Here is a 27,292-nt window from a genome sequence, read left to right as displayed (position 1 = left end):
ACTTCTTGTGTTAGCTATGTCGATACTAAGGAGTAATGAATTGCCTTGCCCGCTTATGAACATTGGACGCGTATGTGGACAGCCGTCGAAATGCCTTGCCCGCTTATGAACATTGGACGCGTAGCGAGGACGTTACTTGCGTCAGTCGGCGTGCGCCACGTGTCGGGCGGGGGAGTCAAAACAGGCATCGATTCTACTCCTCCTTAAATGCCTCTGCCACGTGACAGGGCTATAAAAGGAGAAGCGGGATTCATTTCCCCATTTTTGCGCCTCCTTCTTCCTTTTTCCTTTTTTCTCCTCCTCTCTCCCTTTTTCTCCTACCTGTCTTTATTGTCCTTGTGTTTCGCCACTTTCTCCATTGTCTCCATCTTCCTTTTTCCTTTTGCTTCCCGTCTGTGTATTTTTCGCCTTTCCGGTGAGTTTTCTCCCTCCCTTTCCTTTTTAATCTTAATGGTAATGCATTCTTCAAGTCCCCGGGAGGGGATTTCCAATGATGAGGATGAAACGAGACATCTCTGGAATGTCTCAGAATCGCCCTCATTGCTGACGAAGATGGCGATTGGTGCCAATGAAGCTTTTCAGTTCTCTAAAAGAGTGTCTGGGACTTCAGCGGAACGTCCTGCTTCGGCAGGTCCTTCTGGCAGAAGAGTGTCTCTATTGACTACCCCAGGCAGTCTTAACCCTTATTTTCCTAGGGATGAACTGGAAGAAGAGGATGATGAGTATGAGGAAACTACTAAGTCGGTTCCTCTTAGGAGATCGGAACGGGCCGTTGATTCGGCAAACGAAGAAGGGGAGGCCAAAAAGTGACGAGCCCTAGAAAGCCGACCTCCAAGACTTCAGGAAAGAAATATGGGAAGAGATTGCAGACATGAAGCAGAGTCAATATGCACATCAAACTAGGCCCGAAACAAAGGCATCCCCATTCGTGGAGGAAGTAATGCACGCTCAGCAACTGGAATGGTTTCATCTTCCATAGATTACACCTTTCACTGGTAAAACCGACATGGAGTTGCACGACGCCTCAGATGTCGTCATGTGCCGAGCTTTCTCCCTTACCTTAGCCGACGTAGCTCGACTTTGGTTTAAACAATTGAAACCAAAGTCCATTAGCTCGTTCGCAGAACTCAATGATGCATTTCTCACCAACTTCATTGGTGGGAAGAAGAAATTGAAGCCACCTGCACATTTGAACAGCATAGTTCAGAAGGAGGGAGATTTATTGAAAGACTACATCAAGCGGTTCAATTTCAAGTCGCTCCAGGTTCGGAAACATTCGGAGGAGACAACACTCAATTCAATTATACAGGGCGTTAGGGATAAGCCGTTTCTGGCATCCCGGGACAAGAATCTGCCTATGACTTTGGCTGAGTTCATGACTCGGTCAGATAAGTACGCGGACGCCGAGGAAATAAGGAATTTGCGTGAGGCCACCCAGAATGCAAAAGCTTTAGCCAAAGAGTCAGCCAAAAAGGAAGTTGACTCGGCTGGAGGGAAGAAGCGTAAGGATGACTGAACACGCGATGAATGCAAGTCGGGTAAGCGACCTGACCGAAAGTTTTCTACATACACCCCACTTAATAAACCCTAAGAGCAAGTGTTGATAGAGATTAAGGCTAAAGGATTCGTGAACTAGCCAGACAAACTTTGAAGCAATCCCAACTGATGAAGCAAGAACAAGTATTGCCACTATCATCGCGATCATGGGCATAATACGAGTGATTGTTTTCATCTGAAAGAAGAGATTGAAAGGCTCATCTGAGATGGCCGACTCAGAGAATACGTCAAAAGAATCAGGACAGCGGAAGAACACCCGGGTGACAACCGACCCACGGAGGAAATCCAAACTATCGTCGGTGGTCCCCAAGGCGGAGGCGACTCAAACAATGCTCGAAAAAATCACACCAGGAGCATCAGTCGACCCGAATCAGAGATCCTAATCATAGCTCGACCTTCTAAGAAAAGAAGAAGGAAAAATACTGCATTTCATTCACTGATGATGATGCTCGGCGTATTCATCACCCCCACGATGATGCATTGGTCATCGCTCTCACCATCGCGAAATGTAGGGTGTTCTACATACTCATCGACACAGGATCGTCTGCTGACATGTTGTTCACTCAAGCGTTCGATAAAATAGGTGTTGAACGATTGGCATTAAAGCTGGTTCGTACCCCATTGATCGGATTCTCAGGAGGACAAACATTCTCAGAAGGAATCATTTCATTGCCACTTACAGTTGGAAACCCTCCGCATCAGGTGATAGTAATGGTTGACTTTTCGATAGTTGATCAGTCATCCGTTTACAATATTATACTTCGCCAACCTTCTCTGAGTCTCCTCCAAGCAGTGGTATCTACATACCACCTCTCCATGCAATTCTTGACCGAGTCAGGAGTAGGAGTCGTCAAAGGAGATCAGTAAGACGCAAGACATTGTTACGCGATAGCCGTAAAAGCTCCAGTCGAGATATCCATGATCGAGTCACTGGATCCTCAGGTCGAAACCCACAAACGTGGACAACTGGTAGAAGACCTTATCTTGGTACCTTTGGTCAAGACAGATGACTCCAAAATGGTGTAAGTTGGTTCATCTTTGTGATCCTCCCTGAAAGACAATCTGATAGCCTTACTCTGACGATACGCTGATGTGTTTGCATGGAGTCATGAGGACATGCCAGGAATCGACTCATTAGTAATGACTCACCGACTCAATATCGATCCAACCTACTGGCCGATCCGATAGAAGCGACGCTCGCTAGGCCCTGAAAGGTACACTATCATTGAAGAAGAGGTCAGCAAGCTCCTTAAGACCAAATTTATAGAAGAGATATACTACCCAAACTGGGTAGCTAATGTCGTACTTATGAAGAAAGCTAATGGAAAATGGTGAGTCTGTATTGACTATACCGACCTAAACAAAGCCTATCCAAAGGACAGTTTTCCTCTTCCGAGGATCGATCAGTTGGTGGATAGCACTGTGGGGCACGAACTTCTTAGTTTTATGGATGCTTATTCTGGATACAATCAAATTGTAATGTATGAATCTGATAAATCTAAGACCACTTTTATCACTGACAAAGGTCTTTATTGTTACCGAGTGATGCCTTTTGGTTTGAAAAATGCTGGAGCAACTTATCAAAAGTTAGTGAACAAAATATTTGCTAGGCAAATCAACCGAACCATGGAAGTATACATTGATGACACACTCATCAAAAGTATACACGCGGCTGACCATATAAGCGATCTAAAAGAAATGTTCCTGATCTTACGCAAGTTTCAAATGAAGTTGAATCCGAGCAAGTGTACTTTTGGCGTGAGTTTAGGAAAGTTCCTCTGATTCCTGGTTAGCCAACGAGGGATCGAGGAAAATCTGGAGAAGATTAAGGCATTACTCGACATGGAGTCTCTGAAAATAATCAAAGACATACAAAGATTGACAAAATGAGTAACCGCACTCAACCGCTTCCTTTCCCGAGCTACCGATAAATGTCTCTCATTCTTTAAACAACTAAAGGGATGGCAAACGGTGGATTGGACGGAAGAGTGCGAAGTTGCGTTCCAGCAACTGAAATCTTATCTCAAATCTCCACCTCTCTTATCAAAACCTGAGCCAGGGAAAACTTTGTTGTTGTACCTCGCAGTGTCCAAGGAGGCAGTTAACTCAGCTTTGATACGAGAGCACGAAGGAAAGCAACTGCCGATCTATTATGTCAGCAAAGCACTATTACCGGTAGAGATAAGATATCCACTCCTGGACAAAGTGGCCTTAGTCCTGGTAGTCTCGTTGAGACGACTTTGGCCTTACTTCCAAGCTCATATCATTGTCGTTATGACTGACCTACCACTGCGTCAGATTCTACAGAAACCAGAAGCATCCGGCCGACTTACGAAATGGGCAATTAAACTTAGTGAATTCGATATTCAGTACAAGACGAGAGTAGCAATCAATAGGCAAGCCGTGGCTGACTTCATTGCTGAAGTGACACCACGAGCCGATCCAATGACTAAGCAAGCGGCCATGGTCATTGGATCGGCTCGTGGTGTCACTTCAGCAATGAAGTCGGTCATGGCTTGCCCTTTGATTGCTACTGTCGACTTGTACTGAATGTCAAATTCGTTGAGTTCAATTGCCCATTTTATAAGTCAGCCGGATGCTTCCAGTTTCTTTAGAATCTGATGCGTAGGTCAGTCATAACGACAATGGTATGAGCCTGGAAGTAAGGCCGAAGTCATCGCGATGAGACTACCAGGACTAAGGCCACTTTTTTCAGGAGTGGATATCTTATCTCTGCCAGTAATAATGCTTTGCTGATGTAATAGAATGGTCGTTGCTTTCCTTCATGCTCTTGTATCAGAGCCGAGCTAACTGCAGCTTCGGACACTACGAGGTACAACAACAGAGTTTCCCCTTGCTCGGGTTTCGATAGGAGAAGTGGAGATCTGAGATAAGATTTCAGTTGTTGGAACGCAGCCTCACACTCTTTCGTCCAATCCACCATTTGTCGTCCCTTCGGTTGTTTGAAGAATGGCAAACATTTATCGGTAGCTCAGGAAAGGAAGTAGTTGAGTGCGGCTACTCGTCCGGTCAACCTTTGTATGTCTTTGATTATTTTCAGAGACTCCATGTCGAGTAATGCCTTGATCTTCTCTAGATTTGCCTCGATCCCTCGTTGGCTAACCAGAAATCTGAGAAACTTTTCCGAGCTCACGCCAAAGGCACACTTGCTCGGATTGAACTTCATTTGAAACTTGGGTAAGATCAGGAACATTTCTTCTACATCAGCTATATGGTCGGCCGCCTGTATACTTTTGACGAGCATGTCGTCAATGTATACTTCCATGGTTCGGCCGATTTGCCCAACAAATATTTTTTCCACTAACCTTTGATAAGTTGCTCTAGTGTTTTTCAAACCAAAAGGCATCACTCGGTAACAATAAAGACCTTTGTCAGTGACAAAGGTGGTCTTAGATTTATCAGATTGATGCATTATAATTTGATTGTATCCTGAATAAGCATCCATAAAACTAAGAAGTTCATGCCCCGCAGTGCTATCCACCAACTAATCGATCCTCGGAAGAGGAAAACTGTCCTTTGGCAGGCTTTGTTTAGGTCGGTATAGTCAATACAAACTCGTCATTTCTCATTAGCTTTCTTCACAAGTATAACATTAGCTACCTAGTCTGGGTAGTATATCTCTTCTATGAATTTGGCCTTAAGGAGCTTGCTGACCTCTTCTTCAATGATAGCGTACCTTTCAGGGCCGAGCGGGCGTCGCTTTTGTCGGATCGGCCGGGAGGTTGGATCGATGTTGAGTCGGTGAGTCATTACTGATGGGTCGATTCCTAATATTTTCTCATGACTCCATGCAAACACATCAACGTATCGTCGGAGCAAGGCTATCAGATTGTCTTTCAAGGAGGATCGCAAAGACGAACCAACTTGTATTGTTTTGGAGTCATCTGTCTCGACCAAAGGTATCGAGATAAGGTCTTCCACCGATTGTCCATATTCGTGGGTTTCAACCCGAGGATCTAGTGACTCAATCATGGATATCTTGGATGAAGCTTTTACGACTGTCACGTAACAACATCTTGCGTCTTGCTGATCTCCTTTGACGACTCCTACTCCCGACTCGGTGGGAAATTTCATGGAGAGGTGGTATGTAGATACCACTGCTTGGAGGAGACTGAGAGAAGGTCGGCTGAGTATAGTATTGTAAACGGATGACTGATCGACTATCAGAAAGTCGACCATTACTGTCACCTGATGCGGAGGGTTTCCAACTGTAAGTGGTAGTGAAATGATTCCTTCTGGGAATGTCTGTCCTCCTGAGAATCCAATCAATGGGGTACAAACCAGCCTTAATGTTGATCATTCAACACCCATTTTGTCGAACGCTTAAGTGAACAGTATGTCAGTAGACGATTTTGTGTCAACGAGTATGTAGAACACCCTACGGTTCATGATGGTGAGAGCGATGACCAATGCATCATCGTGGGGGTGATGAATACCCCGAGCATCTTCATCAATGAATGAAATGCAGTATTTTTCCTTCTTCTTTTCTTTAAAAGGCCGAGCTATGATTAGTAACTCAGATTCGGGTCGACTGATGCTCCTGGCGTGATTTTTTTGAGCATTGTTTGAGTCGCCTCCGCCTCGGGGACCACCAACGATAGTTCGGATTTTCTCTATGGGTTGGTTGTCACCCGGGCGTTCTTCCGCTGTCTCGGTTCTTTCAACGTGTTCTCTAAGTCACCGTCTCGGATGAGCCTTTCGATCTCTTCTTTCAGATGAAAATAATCACTCGTATTATGCCCATGATCGTAATGATAGTGGCAATACTTGTTCTTGCTTCGCCGATTGGGATTGCTTCGAAGTTTGTCTGGCCAGTTCACGAATTCTTCAGCCTTAATCTCCATCAACACTTGCTCTTGGGGTTTATTAAGTGGGGTGTATGTAGAATCCTTTCGGTCAGGTCGCTTACCCGACTTGCGTTCATCGCACGTTCGGTTGTCCTTACACTTCTTCCCTCCGGCCGAGTCAACTTCCTTTTTAGCGGACTCTTTGGCTGAAGCTTTTGCATTCTGAGCGGCCTCATGCAAATTCCTTATTTCCTCGATGTCTGCGTACTTATCTGACTGAGTCATGAACTCAACCAAAGTCATAGGCGGATTCTTGTCCATGTGCCAGAAATGGCATATCCCTAACGCCTTGCATAATTGAATTAAGTGTTGTCTCCTCCGAATGTTTCCAAACCTGAAGCAACTCGAAATTGAACCGCTTGATGTAGTCTTTCAATAGCTCTCCCTCCTTCTGAATTATGTTGTTCAAATGTGCAGGCGGCTTCAATTTCTTCTTCCCACCAATGGACTTTGGTGAGAAATGGATCACTGAGCTCAGCGAACGAGCTAATGGACTTTGGTTTCAACTGTTTGAACCAAAGTCAAGCTACGTCGGCTAAGGTAAGGGAGAAAGCTTAACACATCATGGCATCTGAGGTGTCGTGCAATACCATGTACGTTCAAAAGCATTCGATGTGTTCAGTTGGGTTGGTTTTACTGGTGAAAGGTGTAATCTGTGGAAGACAAAACCTTTTTGGTAGCCGAGCATGCATTACTTCCTCCACGAATGGGGATGCCTTTGTTTCGGGCCTGGTTTGATGTACATCCCGACTTTGCTTCATGTCTATAATCCCTTCTCCTACTTCTTTCCTAAAGTCCTGGAAGTCGGCTTTCCAAGACTCGTCGCTTTCTGCCATCCCTTCAACCGGAGGCCGGCTGTGCCTCCGCCGATCTATCTCGTGTCGGAGATCAGTGGGGGCAGCACAACAGTCATGGAATGAGCGGGCGCTGGCTCAGACGAACTGTAGGGCTGACTTCGCTGAGGGACTGATCGCGAAGCGATAGGTTTAGGGTCAACTACTTGTTGTGGAACGTTCGTTGTCGGACCATAGGGCTGAACTTGCTACCGATGTATCTGCTCCAACATCTATTTCATGACGTTTATGTCATATCTAAGTTCCTGGACCTCTTTATCCAATCGCTCATTGTCTTCGTTCCGCTGTGTATTTCTTGTCGCAGCAGAGGCCGCTGAACGAGTAGTGGAATCTCGGCGGTTGTCGGGTTTATCTGAGTTCCTTGGGCTGCGCTTGCACTCGGCAGTCTAGTGACAGCGGCTTCATTTGGCTCTTCTTGGACCGTTCTTCTAGTTATCACCATTATAACGTATCCACAATTTCTGGGTAGAGCGTGAAAAATGACTTTTTGTATAGTTTCCCACAGACGGCGCCAATCTGTTGATGCAAAAAACCTGACACACCTCTTTTTCGTCACCACCTGTAGAAGAAAGATGTAAAGGGGACCCTGGCTAAAGCCGGGGAACCTCCGATGCTTAAGTCAGTTGATGAACAAGGAAGAAGGTCTTTTTGAGGTATTTTCTGTGTACCTTTGATCATAGAGACGTCCATCTTTTATAGGAGTGGGAGGTCCCGACGTGCAGGGATTCTCTTCCTAATTCTTAGGAGATTTGATTTGGTTACGGATTTTACCCGATCCCGAGATTCTTGGGACCGGAGATCTGTGTACTAGATTTTCGAGATGGTATTTAGGATTACACCGTCTCTTCCTTGCTCGGCTCTATCTTAACCGACTTTGGTAGCAAATGAGTCTCGGCTGGCTATAAGGATGAAGTTTTTTGCCTTCTGTTGAACGAAATAGAGTCGGCTCATGGCCAATGTCCTTCCTCAATCCACTAGCCGACACTATAACCGGACTAATATGACTCGGTTTTATAGTCGGTCAAGTGACTTCTAGCATTCGGGTCTTAATTGGCCCTTTTTGACATTGCTGCCTTGTTAACCGAGTCAACTTTATGCGTCTTGTATATTTTGCCTATGGCTCTTGACTCTTTAATTCTCGGTCGGATTTCATTTCCTACAAATCCGATCTAAGTCTCTCCCTTAGGCTTTGTCTTGTCTCAGTCCAACCCATTGCCTCGGACTATCTGGCAGAATCAGTAGAGTTGGTCCATTCCATAACCGGGTCTCTGGACTTGTCATATTTTCCCTCGGTTGGATGGAAAATAAACATCATCGTGGAAGCAGTGTGGTCCACTTTCAGCGTTGGATCCGTCTCATGTTTCGGCTCATGCCAATGAACGGCCATGATAAGACACATACATTTTGGTGAGCCCACGTAGCTTTTCCACGTATAAACATACCAAGTTCGGTGATGTGTTCAACACTCCGCAAATCCTACATGAACCGACGACCCCAACGAACTCCAGTTATTCTCGTGTTCATATACAGCTTATCCTCGTCTCCATAGACCTGTAATCATCTGAGATTTTCTTTGAATTCTGTTTATATTTTCCAATATATCTGTATTATGAATTTCCACATATGATTTCATGCTTTGATTATATCTTTATTTGGATTTCAATTGTCTTCACTCCGACAGATTTCTGTTTTTCTCAAATCATGATTTCAATCATAATTGCGTTCGCTCCAAAAGATTCAAAGCCATTTAAACTGAATTCCAACTCTCTGTTTCAATATCTTTTCCGTCATTGAATTCCGAAATACAGAAAGAAGAAGATGGCATTGCCGAAAATCGGGTCATTTCGATACAATTTTGACATGAAGAACAAAGAAAGGAGGGCGAGTTTCAGATTATACGAGGAAAACGAAAACAGAGAGAAGATCCCCTTTTGCAGAAGACTGAGAGACGGAATCATTCATCCGTGGAAAGGCCTGCAAAAGTTCGTAACTAAAGTATGGGAATTCGGCCGTTCAGATCCTCGGAATGTCATCTTCTCGGCTAAGCAGGGCTTGGCTCTCATGATCATATCTCTGCTTGTATTCTTCAAGGGAAATCTCAGCCGGTATGCGGAGTGGGCTGTCTTTACAGTCGTAGTTGTCTTCGAGTTCAGCGTTGGTATGTATCAAATTTACTTGTAATTCCTATCTTGTGATGATGTATTTGTATGTATAATTGACATGAATTGCCATAGCTGATCAAAAAGATTTCTTGATATTTGGTTGGTTGTGTTTGGCTGCAACAGATTTGACTGATAAATCATGAAATATCATGATACTTGGTGGAACCAAACACGCTATTGATTTCCTGAAATTTAATATCGCAATTTATGACAATTGCACATCCCAACACATGCTAAGAGATTGCGGAGGAATCGCTTTTCTAAGTATTTTTTTTTTACAGGAGCAACGTTTAGCAAAGGAATCAACAGGGGTATGGGGACTTTATCAGCCGGAGGACTTGCGCTTAGCATTGCAGAATTATCGAAACTGGCCGGGAAGTACGAGGAAATCATAATCATCTTCACCATCTTCTTTACAGGTCTGCGGAAAACCTCTCTATATGTTTTCATCTTTTCAGTCTTTACCGAAAGTGGTAAATCGAGCCTTTCTTTTCATTTCTTCTTTCTTCTCGGAAGAGTTAAAGTGCCTTCTTTATGTCGGACTCGGATTTTGGCGACCCCTCCTGTATCAAATCTCTCGGTGCTGTGGGCCCACGATTGATGTATTTGTTTTATCCATGCCGTCCATCCATTTTTCCAGCTCATTTTAGGTCACGAAAAAAAAATGAGGTAGATCCAAACTCAGGTGGACCACACCACATGAAACAGTGGTGATTGAACGCCTATCATTAAAAACTACTTAGGGCCCACGGTAATGTCTGCCATCTAACCTCTTGATTGGGTCACAGATCTTCTAGACCTGTTGATTGGGTCCTTACTCATGCCTCTTTGATAAACTCACAAGAGTTTCAACACGAGGTCACGGGTTATGAGTACCCGTTGCGGTGGAATCCGACTCTTGATACCAAAAAAGAGGGATATAAATCTTAGGTGGACCACACCACAGGAAAACAATAGTGATTGGATATCCACCTTAAAATCATCCTAAGGCCCACTGTACTGTTTATTTGACATCCAATCAGTTGATTCGGTCATACAGGCCTAGATGAAGGAAAAGAACAAAGATCAGATTGATCCAAAACTTTTATGGCCCACAAATTGTTTTTAATGGTCAACGTTCATTCAAAACTGTTTCATGTAATGTGGTACACTTGATATTGGAATATACCTCATTTTTGGTCTTATACATTAAATAATCTATACAAATAGATAGACAGCATGGATGAAACACGTACATTATGGTGGGGCCCACATAGCACCAATCACCGGCCAATCCGTTTCCGTGAGTGCGTGTGTTAAAAATAGAAAAAAAAAAATTAAAAAAAATCGTTGATTGGTCATTTATGTATGCATGGCATGGACAAAACACATGCATCATGATGCATCATGACGGCAGCCCACATCACCGACTACTACCGACCTCGGTATTGGAGGGTTCACTACAGAAATCGAATCCAAGCCTTTCCCATCTGAATGACAGGGTACATGGAGAAATCTTAGGAACATTCATCCAGGGTGATTGGGACCATTGATCAGGTGGGCCGCTAGGTAGAAAGACCATAGCTCGAAATTTTCATTGCTGGGAATGTCTTAGCCATCTGGGTCTATGTTCATTTCCTGCTGAAAATTTTCAGCAGTCCATATATGCACGCACACGGCTGATTCCAAAGACAAAATGGTATGCTAACCACATCAATGGCCTTGCTTACCCCACTATACAATGGTGGTAGATATGAGGACCTCTCCCATCTCTAGCACCACAGGAGGCTTGATCATAGGGCGTGGAATGCTAGCCATATTTTGCAGGAAGGACTCGGCCAGCAACCTGGTCATCCAACGGATCGAGTCAACACCCTGAGCCACAAGTAGACCAGGCTTAGTCATATACTTTTACTACCATTGTCAGTGCCTGTTACCCCTTAAAATTCAGTGCTGGAGTACCTATACTTCGATCTTGAGTTTTGAGTATGTACTTAGCAAAAACACATTAATGCCAGATTCTCTACGCCCGCATTGTCTGGTTAACATTCACTCGTGATAAATAATTAGAGTAACTTTAAATCATCAGCGTCAAAAGTTAAAAAGAGATAACTAAACCAATAAATATATGACTGATATTTAAAATATATAACTCCAAAAATAGTGTTCGCTTAGATGATGACTACTTATGCCACAATATACATTCAATAAAATCAAACTATGGAGTTCACCTAGCCGGGGACTCCAATATATACATGTCAAAATTGAATAAAGTGTAAAGTGTTATGTTTTCGTCCAACATTTTAAAATCATCCAGGTGATGGTGCATGCTGGTTTAAGCTTGTCCATCTGAGATGTCGGTGGTACCTTCTTCAATAATATCGTCTGATTGGTGTTTTAAAACACTGCTACAGGTGTGAGTGAGTAACTAATTCAGTGGTATCATTTTCGAAGTTACACATGTTATCAATACAATCAAGTGTAGGTTATGACATCATAACAAAACAATCAGGAGGGGCATCACCCCACGTAGGCCGACACAGTGTCCATACCATAATTCTCGGTTCATGAGTCTTTGTAAGATCGTAACGTACTAATGGTTATGAATGGATGTAAGTCACTAGTAATAGTGGATGTAATGAGTAAAAGTGAACTGACTTGATGCTCAGAGCATGACGAAACAATCATCATAGGAAACTCTCTGAGAAAGGTCGGAGAGCCAACCTAACCTCTGAGGGCACCTCGAGTCCTGACCACCGGTACCAACTATGACTCTCGACCTCGAAGGTTGGCCTCGCCTCTCGACCTGGTATCAAGGAGGAAAGTCTACCCTAACTAGGTACCGACCCGACCTTATGTACCAACCTTATCTCAGGTACCAGCTACAACCTCAGATAACGACCTCGACCTCGTTATAGAAACATCAAGAGAGAATCCCGCACCGTATATGGGCGGGACTGCCTAGCGAGATCTCAACTGAGCATCACGCCAATTGAGGTATAATCAAAGAAATATTTGAGGCTAGATTCATACTACAATACAGTCCCGCAACGTATCCAACAAATCCACCTAGATTTGCAAACATCCCAGAAATCTTATATGTATACTCCTTGCCATGAGGAAAAGGTACACACAACTATCTTGTTCTACTACGCTATTGTGAGTCCATACCGGAGAGTCCCTAACTTAGGCATCGGAGGATCCTCGACCACAACCAACGTCCCCAGTGTTTCCTTATCAATTTTTTCTCTACAAGTCTTCAAGAGGCTTGTAGGAAGTGAAGCGGCATTGACTAGTTTTGAGCATCAACAATTTGTCGCCGTTTGTGGGAACGATAACAAAGTCATTCAGAAGTTCCCATCATATCTACACCACCATTACTAAAGGAAGAAAGAAGGCCTTAGTCACCATCACTAAGCCGATCCTGTTACTAGAAGAACAGCCTGAAGATCCTCAGGCCCAACTCTCTTATCACTACACAACCCCCCTGCTGCAGTAGCAATATAAAGATCCCACAACACGCAGGGTTGTTCACAACCCCAAGTGTAGGGTTGCGATATAGTAATAACTCGTGAGAACAAGGTCAAATCCATACAAACTAAACTTGTACGTATTTTGAAAAGAACTATAACTAGAATTAGAAGAAGATCTAAATCTAAATTATGGAATAAAAGATAGTAATTGTAAATATTGTTTAAACTATCAACTAAAGGTGGAAACTAGGGTGTCAAGGATCCACTTGTAGCTATTAAGATGCTACTTTGCTTAATTTAATAAAACAATTGAAATTAGAGTCATATCTTATCTAATTAGAAGATAAATCAATTTAAATCAAATCTGAACTTTTCATTGACCTAATTCTTAATTGAGGAGAATTGTGAAGATTAGAAGGGATTCCATCACCCTATCATGCCCAGGAGACGACGGTGAACAATGGGATTTACCAATCTCACTATCTCAAAACAAGAAAAGAAGAGATTCAAAGCTATCATAGCATCTATTGTAATTTGAGTCACAATATATTATAGAAAACTGAAAATATTCCTTTAATATCAAACTAGAAGAAGAATCAAAATAAAATAAACATCCCAACATGCTATAAGCTTCACCTCTTAGCCCTAGCTAAGAAGTTTAGCCAAACATAGACATGATTGAAACCAAATCTTTTAAACAAAGCATGAAAAATAAACTAGAGAAGAAGAAAAACTCTTTAGTGGCTACTCCACCCCTTTGTTATGCTCCTTGAGATCTTTCCAAACCTGAGAAGATGCTTTAGAGCATCCTAGGGAGTCCTATTTATAACTGTGAAACTCCAACTTTCGCACCTAGTTGAAAATTTTTAGAAACTGCCTCAAATTTACGCACTCTTCGTAATTTGCTAAATTAAACTTCACTTTATGCAGTTTTTCAAAATATACTTCACTCTACACAACTAAAATAGACTCCAAGTTTCAGAATATGCTTTTTCAGGACAATTTCAGGAATATGTTTGTTTTTAGGACAATTTTAGGATTCTTTAACTTCAAATCTTTGATTCTCTTCATTCCTCATTTAATTTTCTTAAATATTTGGCATGTGAATTCTTCATTAATGACTTCCAAATCTCCAAATCTTCATTTACTAATCTTTTGAGCATAAATCTTCCTTTTGACATTAATTTCACCTTAAGTTTTAAAAATCACCTCGTACATGAAAATATGCATAATTAAATCAATTAAGTACTATCATATTTATAAAACCAAGGTATAAATATAGAGAGAAATATGCAATATTTCACACTCAACAGGGGCCAGCTAGTCTACGTATAAAACTAGGTTGAGGCCCTTGTTAGCAACATGGATCGGATAATGCGGATATTGGAGAGGCAGTAGCCATTCCCTGATGAAGACGTTAAAATGGGTATAACAACCGAGTAATCCTGGCATCCATAATTACCTCTTGATCCGCACACGATGAAGGACCACCCAATGCGACACAAGCATGCTCTTATGCATATGGTGGGAACAACCGTGCTTGCTGAGTCCGACTTATGCCACACCCTCGACAAAAGGAGGCATGGCAAGGACCCTGAAGTCATGGCAGAAAGGGAGGTCCCACGGGAAACAGAGCTTAAAGAGATTCGAGACCAGCTTAGTAACATTTAGCAAGCATGTCGAACTAAAGCCTCAACCTCTATCGAAGTATGTTAGAAGAGACCGAGCCTCCTTTCACCGACGATATTATAAGATCCCAACTCCCATCTAGGTTTCGGATGCTTAAGATCACTACTTATTCAGGATCTGGAGACCCGGCCAAACACCTCGAGTCTTTAAGAGCATGGATAGAGCTCCACGACACGTCGGGATCAATAATGTGCATAGCATTCTCCCTGAATCTATCATGAGCTGTGCGGAAATGACACAGACAGCTAAACCAAAATCCATCAGTTACTTCAGCCAACTTAGAAAGGCATTCATTACACAATTCATCAGTGGAAAGGAGAGAAGAATCCCTCAACTCATCTCCTTACCATCACACAGAGGGAGTATGAACTATTGAAGGACGACATTACTCGTTTTAATACAGAGGCACTTCAGGTCGATGATTACTCCGACAAAATATCACTTGCAGTTATAATAGCCGGCCTCCGACAAGGGAATTTTTTCTTCTCGATTGGTAAGAACCCCCGACCACCCTAGCCGAACTCCTTAACAAAGCTTAAAAAAATACTTAACACAGAGGAGCTCTTCAACTCATGGAAGGAAACACGCGGCACAAGCAGTTCGGCTAAAGGGAGGAGAAGAAAGGGGGAAGGCGAAGCGCCTGTGGTTAATAATAAAAAGAAAAAAGAAGATGGTTAAAGTAGAAGTTAGTGTACGAGTCGACGGTCGGAAAGTCGATTCCACTCGTACACACCTTTAAATACCATATCTGAACGAGTGCTTATGGAGATACGTGACAAAAGAATTCTAAAGTGGCCGAGTAGAATCAAGGCTGACGCAAAAAAGAGGGATAATGATGCAGGATGAACGTGATGATGTTGATCACCATCTTCCTCAAGGATAACTACTCCAAATCCACGAAGCTTCTTTGGACTCCTCCTAGAGACTTCTCGAATCCACGAGAAAAGAAGCAAGAAAATAGAAATAAATTTAAAATTGATTAATCAATGACTAATGTGTCTCTTTACACCATTAATAAAGAAAAAAATAAACCTAAATTTATAATTACCAAAAATAGTAAAATTCTAACTCTAATAAAAATCCTAATTTTAATAAAACTCTTCTAAAGCCTAATTTCTAAAAATAAAAATTCCAAATAAGCTTTCGCTAGAAAACTCCTAGCATGATTACAAGTTATTTCTAAAAGGGAAGAAAATCTAAAACACTAAAAATAGAAAAAATATTAAAAAATCAAAATTACTAAAATATAGTAAATTTTTCATAAAAGTTCATTTTTGATCTGAAAGCGCACGTTTTCTGACGAAATGGACAGATGTGAACCCTATTGTGGGTCAATTCACCTCGTATGGCTTGTTTCAGTAAAGATTGATAGGTTGTGCTCCCCGTAACGATACCTGGATCAAAAGTTACGACCAATTTACGGTCTACCTTCTTTTAGCCCAACCATGCTAGGAGTGTATCTGTGACGCGTTTTACATTAGACTCCTCCACTTACAAAAAAACTCATCCTCGAGTTACTCAAGGGACTTGGCTTATGATTCTGAGATAACTTTTGATGCCAATGTTTATTAGCTATTTTCTTATACTTGGCATTAGGCTCTTGAGCTGACATAATGCATGTACTCATGCTTTCTTTAACTTGGCTAGTATCAATCAGTTCCTTCACTTCTGCCTTCAAGGTCTCACATTCTTTCTGATAATGTTGGTAATTACGTAGGCTTATCCTTGTAACAAGATTAATGTGGTTTTATATATCTCGTATGGGTGGCAATTTATTAGGGAGTTCATCGAGCACAATCACCTTGAATTCCTACAACACTGGCTTTAAATCCCCTAGGATGTTCACAGGCTCTATATTTTTTTCAACTAATGCATATATATCTCCTATTTTCTCAATTTTTTTAACAAAAGCCTGTTCAGTTGTGAGAGACTGTCCCTCCACTTTAGAAGTCTTGGGTTGGTTTTCCCTTCCCATAGGGGCGAGGATAATCTTTTTGTCATCTTTAGTAAATATAAATATGTTATCCTGGTCCCTATGTGTAACATCAATTTTATTTTGTTAGGGTTGACCAAGTAACATGTGGCAAGTTCCATGTCGACTACGTCACACATTGCTTCATCCTTATAATATTTACCAATGGAAAAGGATATATGACATCATTTGATTACCTCTGTTTTGTTGACCTCTTTGATCCATCCAATCGTGTATGGAGATGGGTGTCTTTCTGTTTTCAGTTGTAGCTTTTCCACCATTCTTTTTAACACGAAATTCTCATCGCTCCTGACATCGATGATCACATTGTAGACTTTTTATTATGCAGTGCACCTTATTCGAAAGATGTTGTGACATTGTAAATTTATCTTTACCTTTAGCATGTACAATGGCTTCCTCATATTCACAGTGGTGGCTTGTGATTCACCATTATCGGTGGATGCTCTGTGGAAATCAGGGTTATTTTGTACAATGACCACAGGCAGTTGAGCATCGCCTTGGGCTCAAGGCAGAATTAGTACATCCGCAATACGGTTGAGGGTTGCTTTCAGCCCTTACATGGTCAACTGACTCTCCCGATGGAAAGCTTCTATTCTTTTCGAAAGATAATAAATTACTATATCATCGTCCATAGGATTTTTTGTCATACCTTTGTTTTTTACCATCGGCCCGAGGGGAGTCCTCACTCTGATACTAATTGATGCAGGGATAAACGTGATGAGGTCGATCACCGTTGTAACACTCTGAAATTCGGGGGTTGAGCACAACTCAGCTCCCGAGTTTCAAAACATCACTTATGCAACATATGTACCGATGAATGTATGTTGTCTGTATTAGTGCATAACACTTGAAGTAGATTAAACCAAAACTGCAACATAATCCAAGGACAGGTGAAATATACAAGCGAAAGACTAAAGAAATATATGTGTACATGCATAAGTCCCTGAGATATATATGCTCTGCCAGGTTATAATTACAAGTGTTTGTATCAAAATATAAGTATCAAAATGACATAACCCATTTCAATATAAACCCTGAATCCCCGTATATCAGGACATGGCTCACATGAACCCGCCTGAGAACTGCATAGAGGAGAACGCCTCCTCATCATCTTCATACTCCTGCTCTGCCTCGAGGGTCGTATCATCATCTGCATCTAAGAGAGAGTCTGGTTGGTGTCAAGACACCATCCCAGAACGTGAGAGTGAGTGATCAACTCAGTGGAACTATACAGTAAAAGTTAACATGTTATTAATTCAATCAAGCAGTAATGATAAGGCAATACAATCAAACAGGTCCTAATTACTCTTGTTAATGCAAGGATGTATGTAGAAATGATGCATGCCCTCGCCTGTACTCCCTCAGCGTCTTCATCTTACGGTACGCATGACAACCTCTCGCAGTGCTCCAAAGCGCCAAGGCACATACAATGCAGTGCATGAATATGATTACCGAGTTGTTATTAGTCCTTTTCATATAGCAGGATTGAGAAGCTAAGGTACCTTCCCTATATCAATTCCCAAACAGTGATCCATTCTAGGGTCGTCAGTCCTAGACAATCTCATACAATCATATGGTTCTAAGTCGCTGCAAAGGGCTCGTCACCAATCAATGCATGCCTAGTCATACCTTAGTTGCTACACTAAGGCTCGTCACCTCAATGCAGTATCAAGGTATGCTCGAGGTCACTACAAAGGGCTCATCACCAATCAATGTAGGCCGACAGCACGAATATAGTGTCCCATACCACTATAATCGGCTCACGAGTCTGGTTTGCTCACTAGTCACTACGGGGAGGCTCGTCACCCCAGCATAGGCCGAGAGCTCGACCACGGTGTCCCATACCACTATGCCCGACTCATGAGCCTTAGCGGATCAAGGTACAATGGTTAACGGGATTGCTGGTAAATTTGGGACCCTAGATTCAAACAGTGGTTTCCATACATGGTGAACATCCACCGGGACAATTGGGTTACTTGATGAGCTCGACTAGCACGAGCGTACGTTGAGTTGAACGATATGAAGTGCGCGAACACTTCGTGTGGCCAAACTACTGCCGACAACCCTAATACGACTCGAGTACGCCAAACACGTCCTACGTGGCAAAAACAATCTCAGCCATGAACTCAATCTTGTTACCGATGTCCTGGACTATTTCATAGTCCCAAATACCGTCAATTACAACAGATATTCAAAACAGCAAAAGAACAACAATTCCAATCATACAAGCATGTGAGCATTTGATGGATTTCAACTTAACATGAAGTCACACCTAAGTAGTGCTTGAATTTAAACAAACAAGGAATGTAAATTACATGTAGGAAATCATACACATCAATAAGATAGTTGAGAATCTCTTCTCAATGCCCATAAACAGGATAACATATTACACACTTGATCATTCAGACATTTGTACAAACACTTAGATTACATATTCCAACATACATGACGTATGTTAGTGATAACACACATTTAGACAATTCCTTTCGCCAAGGAGTTAATACACGTACAGCTAGCACGAGCGTACGACAATTAATCATGGCAAACACATGCTCGTATTTCATACGTATACGCTACTTTCTACCTATACATGAAATACACAAATCTCAATATAGTTCATATATATCAGAAATGCAATATAAACATCGCACTTCACATGTGAAATTTCACCCACAACAATAATAAATCATTAACCGACTTTGAAAGCCTTGAAAACCATAACCTATACGAATATAGTCTGCACCTTAAACCAGAAAGTGCGCAACATATCTGATTTAGACGATAGGTCTTCGTCAACGGTGACTATACAACCTAAGGCATAAATTAGGTTAGCTACATCAACACTTAGGCCATCCTAAGTTCTAAAACAGGTTAGGGTTTGATTGACTTACCCAAATATGAGATTAGAATCGCCGGAATAACAATTCAAATGCGGTGAATAGACACGCAGGGTAACTTTCCAAGATGATGCACCAACTTCTCTTTCACTTTCTCTCTCTTTCTCTCTTTCTCTTCTAGCTAGGGTTTAGAAAATTCGTATGGAGTTTGAAAGTGAGGGTTTAAGGTCTTTATATAGGCCTAAAATTGATGGAAATAGCCCTAGGACCAAGGTATACTTAGGTTATAACCAAATTGGGTCTATTTCGATCCAATGGAGCATTTCTGGAGGTCCTTTTTCTGAGTGCGGTCGGACTTAAAGTCACTAATATTGGATCTTAAGCGAGTTAAGTTTTCAGTCCGATCGGGTTTCCAGATCGCTCATGGCAGACCAATTTCAGTTCAACGATCACAGAAACTCGATCAGGACCACAAGCACTTGGACATGTGTGGGCCATCCTTCCTGATCCAAGGGTAAATTTGGGTCAGAATCCAACAGTCAGAATGCTTAAAATCGGCGCGCAAGTGACACGACTTAAATTTCTAAAATTCATATTTAATTTCTCACTATTCTCACATTCTTTACTCCGGACTGAAGCAAATCATCTCAGGACATCATCTGGAGTTGATTTTCAAGGTGATTGTCAAGCCGAACAAGGTGATCATAATTGTCTAAGTTCATCGCCATCGGACTTTCAACGCGCGGTCCAGGTCCGATACAAAGTTTCCAAGTACTCCCGAGAGTAACTGGATTTAGCATTGAATCCAAGATTTCAAGGCAACGTAGCGCTAATGATTCTACAGGTTTTGGGTCTTACAGATCGAATTTAAAGTGATCGGTACCAATTTCATAGGTAATCGAGTTTAGCACTAGCTAACCCACATTTAACTTCTAAAGGATTGAGGTGGTACTCGGGTCTTTGCATGAAATTTTTCGGGATATTACAACCATCTTCCTCAAGGATAACTACTCCAAATCAATGGAGCTTCTCTAAACTCTTCATAGAGACTTCTCAAATCCATGAGGAAAGAAAGAAAGAAAATATAAATAAATTCTAATAAATTCAAAATTGATTAATCGATGACTAATGTGTCTCCTTACACCATTAATAAACAAAAAAAATAAACCAAAATTCATAATTACCAAAAATAGAAAAATTCTAACTATAATAAAAATCACAACTCTAATAAAACTCTTCTAAAGCCTAATTTCTAAAAATAAGAATTTCAAATAAACTTTTGCTAAAAGAGTCCTAGCATGATTAAAAGTTATTTTTAAAAGGGAAGAAAATCTAAAACTCTAAAAGTAGAAAAATTATTAAAAATTCAGAATTATTAAAAATACTAAATTTTTCTTAAAAGTTCATTTTTGAGCTAAAAGCGCACGTTTTTCGATGAAACAGACAGATGCGGGCCATGTTGTGGGTCGATTCACCTCAGATGACCCGTTTTAGTAAAGATTGATAGGTTGTGCACCCCGTAACAATACCGGATCAAAAGTTACGATCGATTTATGGTACACCTTCTTTTAACCCAACCATGCTAGGAGCGTATCTGTGATGCATTATACATCAGATTAGTGGAAGTACTGTCACTTCCACTGGGATCATGGCCATAACACCGTAGAGTCTTACGACCTCAAGGAAGAGATTGAGTCTGTCATCCATAAAGGGCACTTGTGAGAATTTGCAAACCCTCTATTGGCGGGGACTCGAACAGACTATGCAGGACGCACGCTAAACATACGAGCAATAACACACAGAGCATCATATATACCTCACCAACAGGACCATGAAAGAGCGGAGGCTAAGTTCGAGCAACTTGACCATTACAGAAGAGGACGCACGAGGTATCCATCACCCATACAACAACACCTTAGTTGTCACTATGACCATGGCCAACTAAAAGGTACATCAGATATTGGTTGACATCGGCAGCTTGGCCGACATCCTGTTCACCACCGCCTTTGACAAAATGGGAGTGAGGAGGTCTAAGTTGTCGTCTGTTCACACCCGCTTGCTAGGATTCCAAGGGGAAAGATCACCCCTAAAGGGCACATACTGCTCCTAGTGACTGTCGGAGAGGGTGCTCACCAGACCATTGCCATGGTCGACTTCCCATCAGTTTATAATGGGATCTTGGGCAGACCATCCCTTAACATCATGAGAGCCACAGTGTCCACATATCACCTCGCGATGAAGTTCCCAACTGATCACAGCGTCAGCCAAGTTAGGGGTGACTAGTACGAAGCCCAACAATGCTAGTTGACCATGCTTCGAGTAAAATCGCAGCAATAAACAATGACCATCACCTCCATGGATCCACTAGAAGAGTTTACCATGAGGGGGTCACTAGTAGAGGACCTTCCACTAATCCCCCTCTATGAAGCTGGCTCAACCTGCACGGTACAGATTGGCTCATTGCTGAAGCCAGACTAGTGAAGAAAAATCATTGCCCTACTAAAACGATATGCCGACATTTTCGCCTGGTCATACAGGACATGCTTGGCATAAACCTGAAGGTGATGGTCCACAGGTTGAACGTTGACCCTGACCACAAGCTTTTAAGGCAAAAGCGACATGCCTTCGACCCATAATGATACACGACTATTGGTGAAGAAGTCAATAAGCTCCTCGTGGCCATATTTATTAAATAAATTTACAATCACAACTGGCTACCAAACTTCGTATTAGTAATGAAGTCAAACGACAAATGGCGAGTGTGCGTCGATTACACTAACTTGAACAAAGCATTCCCAAAAGATAGCTTCCCTCCCCCGAGGAATGACTAGCTAGTCGATACCATGGCCGGACATGAGCTCCTTAGTTTCATGGACATATACTTGGGCTACAATCAGATCGCCATGCATGAATATGACAATCAGAAGACAACTTTCGTCACTGACAAGGGACTCTACTGCTATAAGGTCATGCCCTTCAGGGTAAAAAATGTTGGAGGAACTTACCAATGCCTCATCAACAAAATGTTTGCTAAACCGAACGGCAACACAATGAAAGTCCACGTCGATGACATACTTGCCAAGAGCACCAAGGCGATAGATCTAGAGGAGATGTTCGCAATCTTGAGGAAGTATCAAATGAAGTTGAACCTGAATAAGAGTGCCTTCGGCGTCAGCTCAAGAAAATTCCTCGAATTTATGGTCAATCACAGAGGAATCGAGGCAAATTTTGACAAGATCCAAGCACTCCTAGGTATGAAATCCATAGGTACCACGAAGGAAATCCAGAGCCTCACCGGCAGGGTGGTAGCCCATAATAGATTCATCTCCAGGGCAACGGATAGATGCCTGTTGTTTTTTAAGTTACTAAAAAGGAAGTCGAAGCTGACTTGGACGAACAATTGTAAGCAAGACTTTCGACAGCTTAAGGAATACTTGGGGTCACCCCCGTTGCTCTCCAAACATGAACCAGGAAAGACATTGTTATTATACTTGGCTGTCTCACCCACATCAGTTATCTTGGCCTTGGTGCGAGAGGTTGGAAAGAAACATCTCCCCGTATACTACATCAGAAAAGCCTTGGTGCAAGCCAAAATGCAGTACCCAGACATGGAAAAATTGGCACTAGCTCTTGTTGTATCATCACCGTGTCTTCGGCCATATTTCCAGGCATATACCATCATCATTCCAACTGACCGACCACTCCGTTAAGTGCTCCAAAAACCCGAGGCGTTGGGGAGGATAACGAAGTGGGCAATTGAGCTTAGTGAGTTCGACGTCATATACCGACCCTGAGCGGCGATCAAGGGGCAAGTCGTGGCCGACTTCATCGTTAAATTTACCTACCCCATGCCCTTGTCAAAGGTCGATGACGAGGTAGGAGCCCATCCACAAGAATGGATTCTCCACGTAGACAGGTCTTCGAACTCAAAAGGTAGTGAAGCAGGCTTGATACTCATCACACCCGAACAAACCTGCGTACAATATGCCTTAAGGTTCGAGTTCCCAACCTCTAACAATGAAGCAGAATACAAGGCACTACTTGTCATGCTAAGGTTGGCCAAAGCAATGGGGGCCCAAGTCTTAAAGATTCACAGTGATTCTCAGCTCATTGTCAATCAGATCACCGCTGAGTAAAGGCTAGAGGAGAGAAAATGATTGCTTACCTACAAAAACTAAAAGAGCTCATCAACGAATTAAGCAGATGTGAAGTAACTCTTGTCCCCATAACAGAAAACTCCAGGGCTAACAAACTAGAAAAATTGGTCGTGGTAGCTGATGATGATATTGCCAGAATAGTACCAATCGAGTTCCTACCTGACCCAGTGTTGGGTAACCCGACCCAAAAGGGGCATTCCCAATAGCCCCAACGCCAAGCTGGATGGATCCAATCTTGCTCTACCTACAGCAAAATGAATTGCCCAACGACAAGCTCAAAGCACGAAGGATCTAAAGCCGAGCAGCTCGATATATTATGATAAGAGACATACTCTACAAGAGAGGGTTTTCTTTGCCCTATTTAAGATGCCTTCGACATGACGAAGTCGAATACATCCTAGCTAAGATACATGAGGGAATTTGTGACAATCATTCAGGAGGAAAGGCCTTGACCCATAAAGTAATCTGACAGGGATACTACTAGCCAACCATCCATAAAGAGGCAAAATAATATGCAAGAAGGTGCGACAAGTGCTAGCTCTTCGCTACGATACCACAACAACCACCTAAGCAACTAACCCCGATGAAAGGCCCATGGCCCTTCGCTCAATGGGGTGTCGACATCATTGGGCCCCTACCTATGGGCAAGGGACAGACCAAGTTTGCCATTTTTGTTGTCAATTACTTCACGAAATGGGCCAAAGCCGAGCCACTTTCTAAGATTATCGAGAAAAAGACTGCCAACTTCATCTAGAAAAATATCATCTCTAGGTACGACATCCCATACACAATTGTCACTGATAATTGTAAGCAATTCAACAATGCTCGCTTTCGAGGATTGTAAGAGAGACTCAGCATCCACAACGCCTTCTCATCAACTTGACATCCTCAGGCCAATGGGCGAGTAGAGGCGGTCAATAAAATTATAAAAAATCATCTTAAGACCAAGCTCGAGAAATTCAAAGGAACTTGGGCTAATGAACTACCGCACGTCCTCTGGGCATACCGAACGACAGCTTGAACTTTGACTAGAGAGAAGCCCTTCTCCTTGGCCTTTGACACGCATCGAGCTATTCGACCCAAATGACAATACCGAGTAGATGATGCTAAGTTTCAATTTGTTCAAGGAAGAAAGGGATAAGGCACAACTAAGGGTCATTGCATATCAAAGCAGAGTTGCCCGACACTATAATTTTAGGGTTAAGGTGCACAGGTTCCAAGAATGGGAACTGATCCTCCACAAAACTTTCCAAAACACCATGGAACTTCGCTCCGGAACCCTAGGGCTGAGCTGGGAAGCACCCTACAGGGTGGTAAATTCAACACAACCGAGAACCTATCGAGTAAAGGACACGGAAGGTTAACTCCTGCCTCACCCATGGAACACAAAGCACCTGAAAATCTACTACCCTTGAGGGATCTCAACATATATTACGGCTATGTTTGACTAGTTTCACCTCGTGACAACTACTTAGGTTGAATTATGAAATGTCTTCACCAATTAATAAAAGAATTTTTTTATCTATTATTCAAACTATCACCATCCCGACCTACGTCCCCAGCTACAAAAGATCTCCCTCAGGAAAAGGAAGAAAGGTCTTCCACCTAATATCGTACTTCTATGTAGGAAGGCAAGCATGTGCGATGATCAAACGAGATCAATCAAGAAACGCATCGAGAACACGTTAACCAAGAGATAGTTTCATTGATATTAAGATACGTGAGTACAATGAGGAGAGGGCAGATACAAAAATAAGAAAATAAGGGGCTTATTCCTCGAGAGGGTTCTCGTCTTCAGCTGAGTCAGTGCAAGCTCATCTAGGGTGTCTTCATCTTGGTAGCACAGGTCCAAGTCGGATAATTTCACCAAACTACCAACGCCAGCCTCTGCAACCTCGGCCCAATGAGCTGAAGATGAGGGGGCATCGTTTTTTGGCATTCCTCCTCAACCGCTCTAGCTTGACTATTGAAGGAAGTCTCAGCCTCTTCACACGAGGATGACCTGCCATCTCTGTAATGCATAAAAAGGGGGAGGGCAATCAACAATATATATATATACACACACACACGCACGCACACACACACACATAACGGGTCTGCAGTAAAATTACACCCGACGATCCGACCACTGCCAAGCTAGTTTACTTCAAGAGAGTTAGAGTGATGAGCTTTCTCCAATTCCTCCGGTCCTAACTGCACTCCTAGCAATCCTAACCTGGTGGAGTTACCGCTGGGTTAGCTCAAGTTGGTGCCAAGACAGGGCTACAAGAAGGAGCAACTATTGTTAGTTAGAACTAGAATATAAAAAGAGAAAGAAAACAATAAATAGAGCTACAGCTTGGGAACACCAACCTGGGAAAGAAAACTTGGTGGGAACCCGAGAACACAATATGCCTAGGTCCGCTGTCGAGGCCTCCCACTCCCTTGATGCAAAGAACCATTTGTCCTTCCAGCCATTATTGGAGGAAGGGTTATTATTGATGAGGGCTTGGCCTTAACCCAGCTAGGAAGAAAAATAATACCAGCCCCAAGAACTTAGGCTACCTTTAGCCCTGTATAGATACATGAGCTCATCTGCGGTCAGTTCTGTATATTAAAGTTGATGCCACAAAATATAACTACCGAAAATGGCCCACCACACATTAGGGATTAGCTTATCCGGGGCAAGCCTAAGGCGGTGAGTCATCTCTCACACAAGAAGGTGGAGAGGCAGCCTCAAACCACACTGGAGGGAAGCAGAATAAATGACCACCTCCCCCTGGCAAGGATCGCCTGACAGTTCCCATAACTCAGGGAGCCATAGCACCATAGAGTCAAGGATATGGAACTCTGATCAGATGGAAGCTAGGTCCACGTCCTGAAGCCTCGATCCGAAAGGGCCCACCTCTAAAGGCAAACCCCCAGCAGATGCAGTAGCCGACCTCGTTGGAGGAGGTGCGGCCTCCTCTTCCCAAGCTACTGTCGTCAGAGATGGTTCAATCGAGGAAGCACCCAACTAGGAATCCACACTCTCAGGGATAGACTCCCCATGGAAAGCCCCTAATACAAATGCTCTCCTAGAACCCTCCAATGACATTGGGAGAAAAAAAAAAAAGGAAAGGAAGGACTGGAGAAGAAGAAAATGCATGACAGAGAAAGAAAAAAACGTACCAAAAATTGCCTAATTAACCGGGTCCAGCATGAAGAAAAGAGGAAGAGGGAAGGAGTAAGGTTGGCCTCGGCTCCTAACCTGGTCTCAAGGCAGAAAGTCTACCTCGACCTGGTACTGACCTAACCTTAGGTACCGACCTGACCTCAGGTACTGGCCACAACCTCAGATACCAATCTCGACCTCATAATAAAAACATCCAGAGATAATCTCGCACCGTATATGGGTGGGACTACCTAAGGAAATCTCAATCGAGGATCATGTGAATTAAGGCATAATAGGAAAAATATCTGAGGGCATATTCACACCATAATATGGGTCCCTCTAGTGTATCTAACAAATCCACCCGGATACACAAACAACCCAGAAAGTAATCCACCCGAATACACAAATAGTCCAGAAAGCTTATAAATACACTCCCTTCCATGAGGAAAATATATGCACAACTATCTTGATTATACTACGCCTACTTCTTGTGAATTGTCCCTCTACAGGTCTTCAAGAGGCTTACCGGAAGCGAAGCAGCATTGACCAGATTTGAGCAATAACAGTGGTATCCTAAATTTCTTCAACTT

At 42.6% G+C, this 27,292-nt stretch overlaps 1 protein-coding gene across 1 annotated transcript in view; it reads left to right on the top strand.

Annotated features, from left to right (window-relative positions):
* Window positions 1–8,576: 8,576 nt before the first annotated feature.
* Window positions 8,577–27,292, top strand: part of LOC131251383 (aluminum-activated malate transporter 9-like) — a 39,084-nt gene continuing 20,368 nt past the window's right edge. The window contains exons 1-3 of the mRNA XM_058252061.1: window positions 8,577–8,832; window positions 9,088–9,437; window positions 9,723–9,860. Of these exons, the coding sequence (XP_058108044.1) occupies window positions 9,098–9,437; window positions 9,723–9,860 (478 nt within the window). The 5' untranslated portion in view covers window positions 8,577–8,832; window positions 9,088–9,097. The remainder of the gene's footprint in view (window positions 8,833–9,087; window positions 9,438–9,722; window positions 9,861–27,292) is intronic.

This window comes from Magnolia sinica, chromosome 7 (genome assembly GCF_029962835.1).
Source record: "Magnolia sinica isolate HGM2019 chromosome 7, MsV1, whole genome shotgun sequence".
Taxonomy (NCBI): domain Eukaryota; kingdom Viridiplantae; phylum Streptophyta; class Magnoliopsida; order Magnoliales; family Magnoliaceae; genus Magnolia; species Magnolia sinica.
The sequence above is the reverse complement of the archived record's forward strand: the minus strand, read 5'-3'. Positions and strand labels throughout refer to the sequence as shown.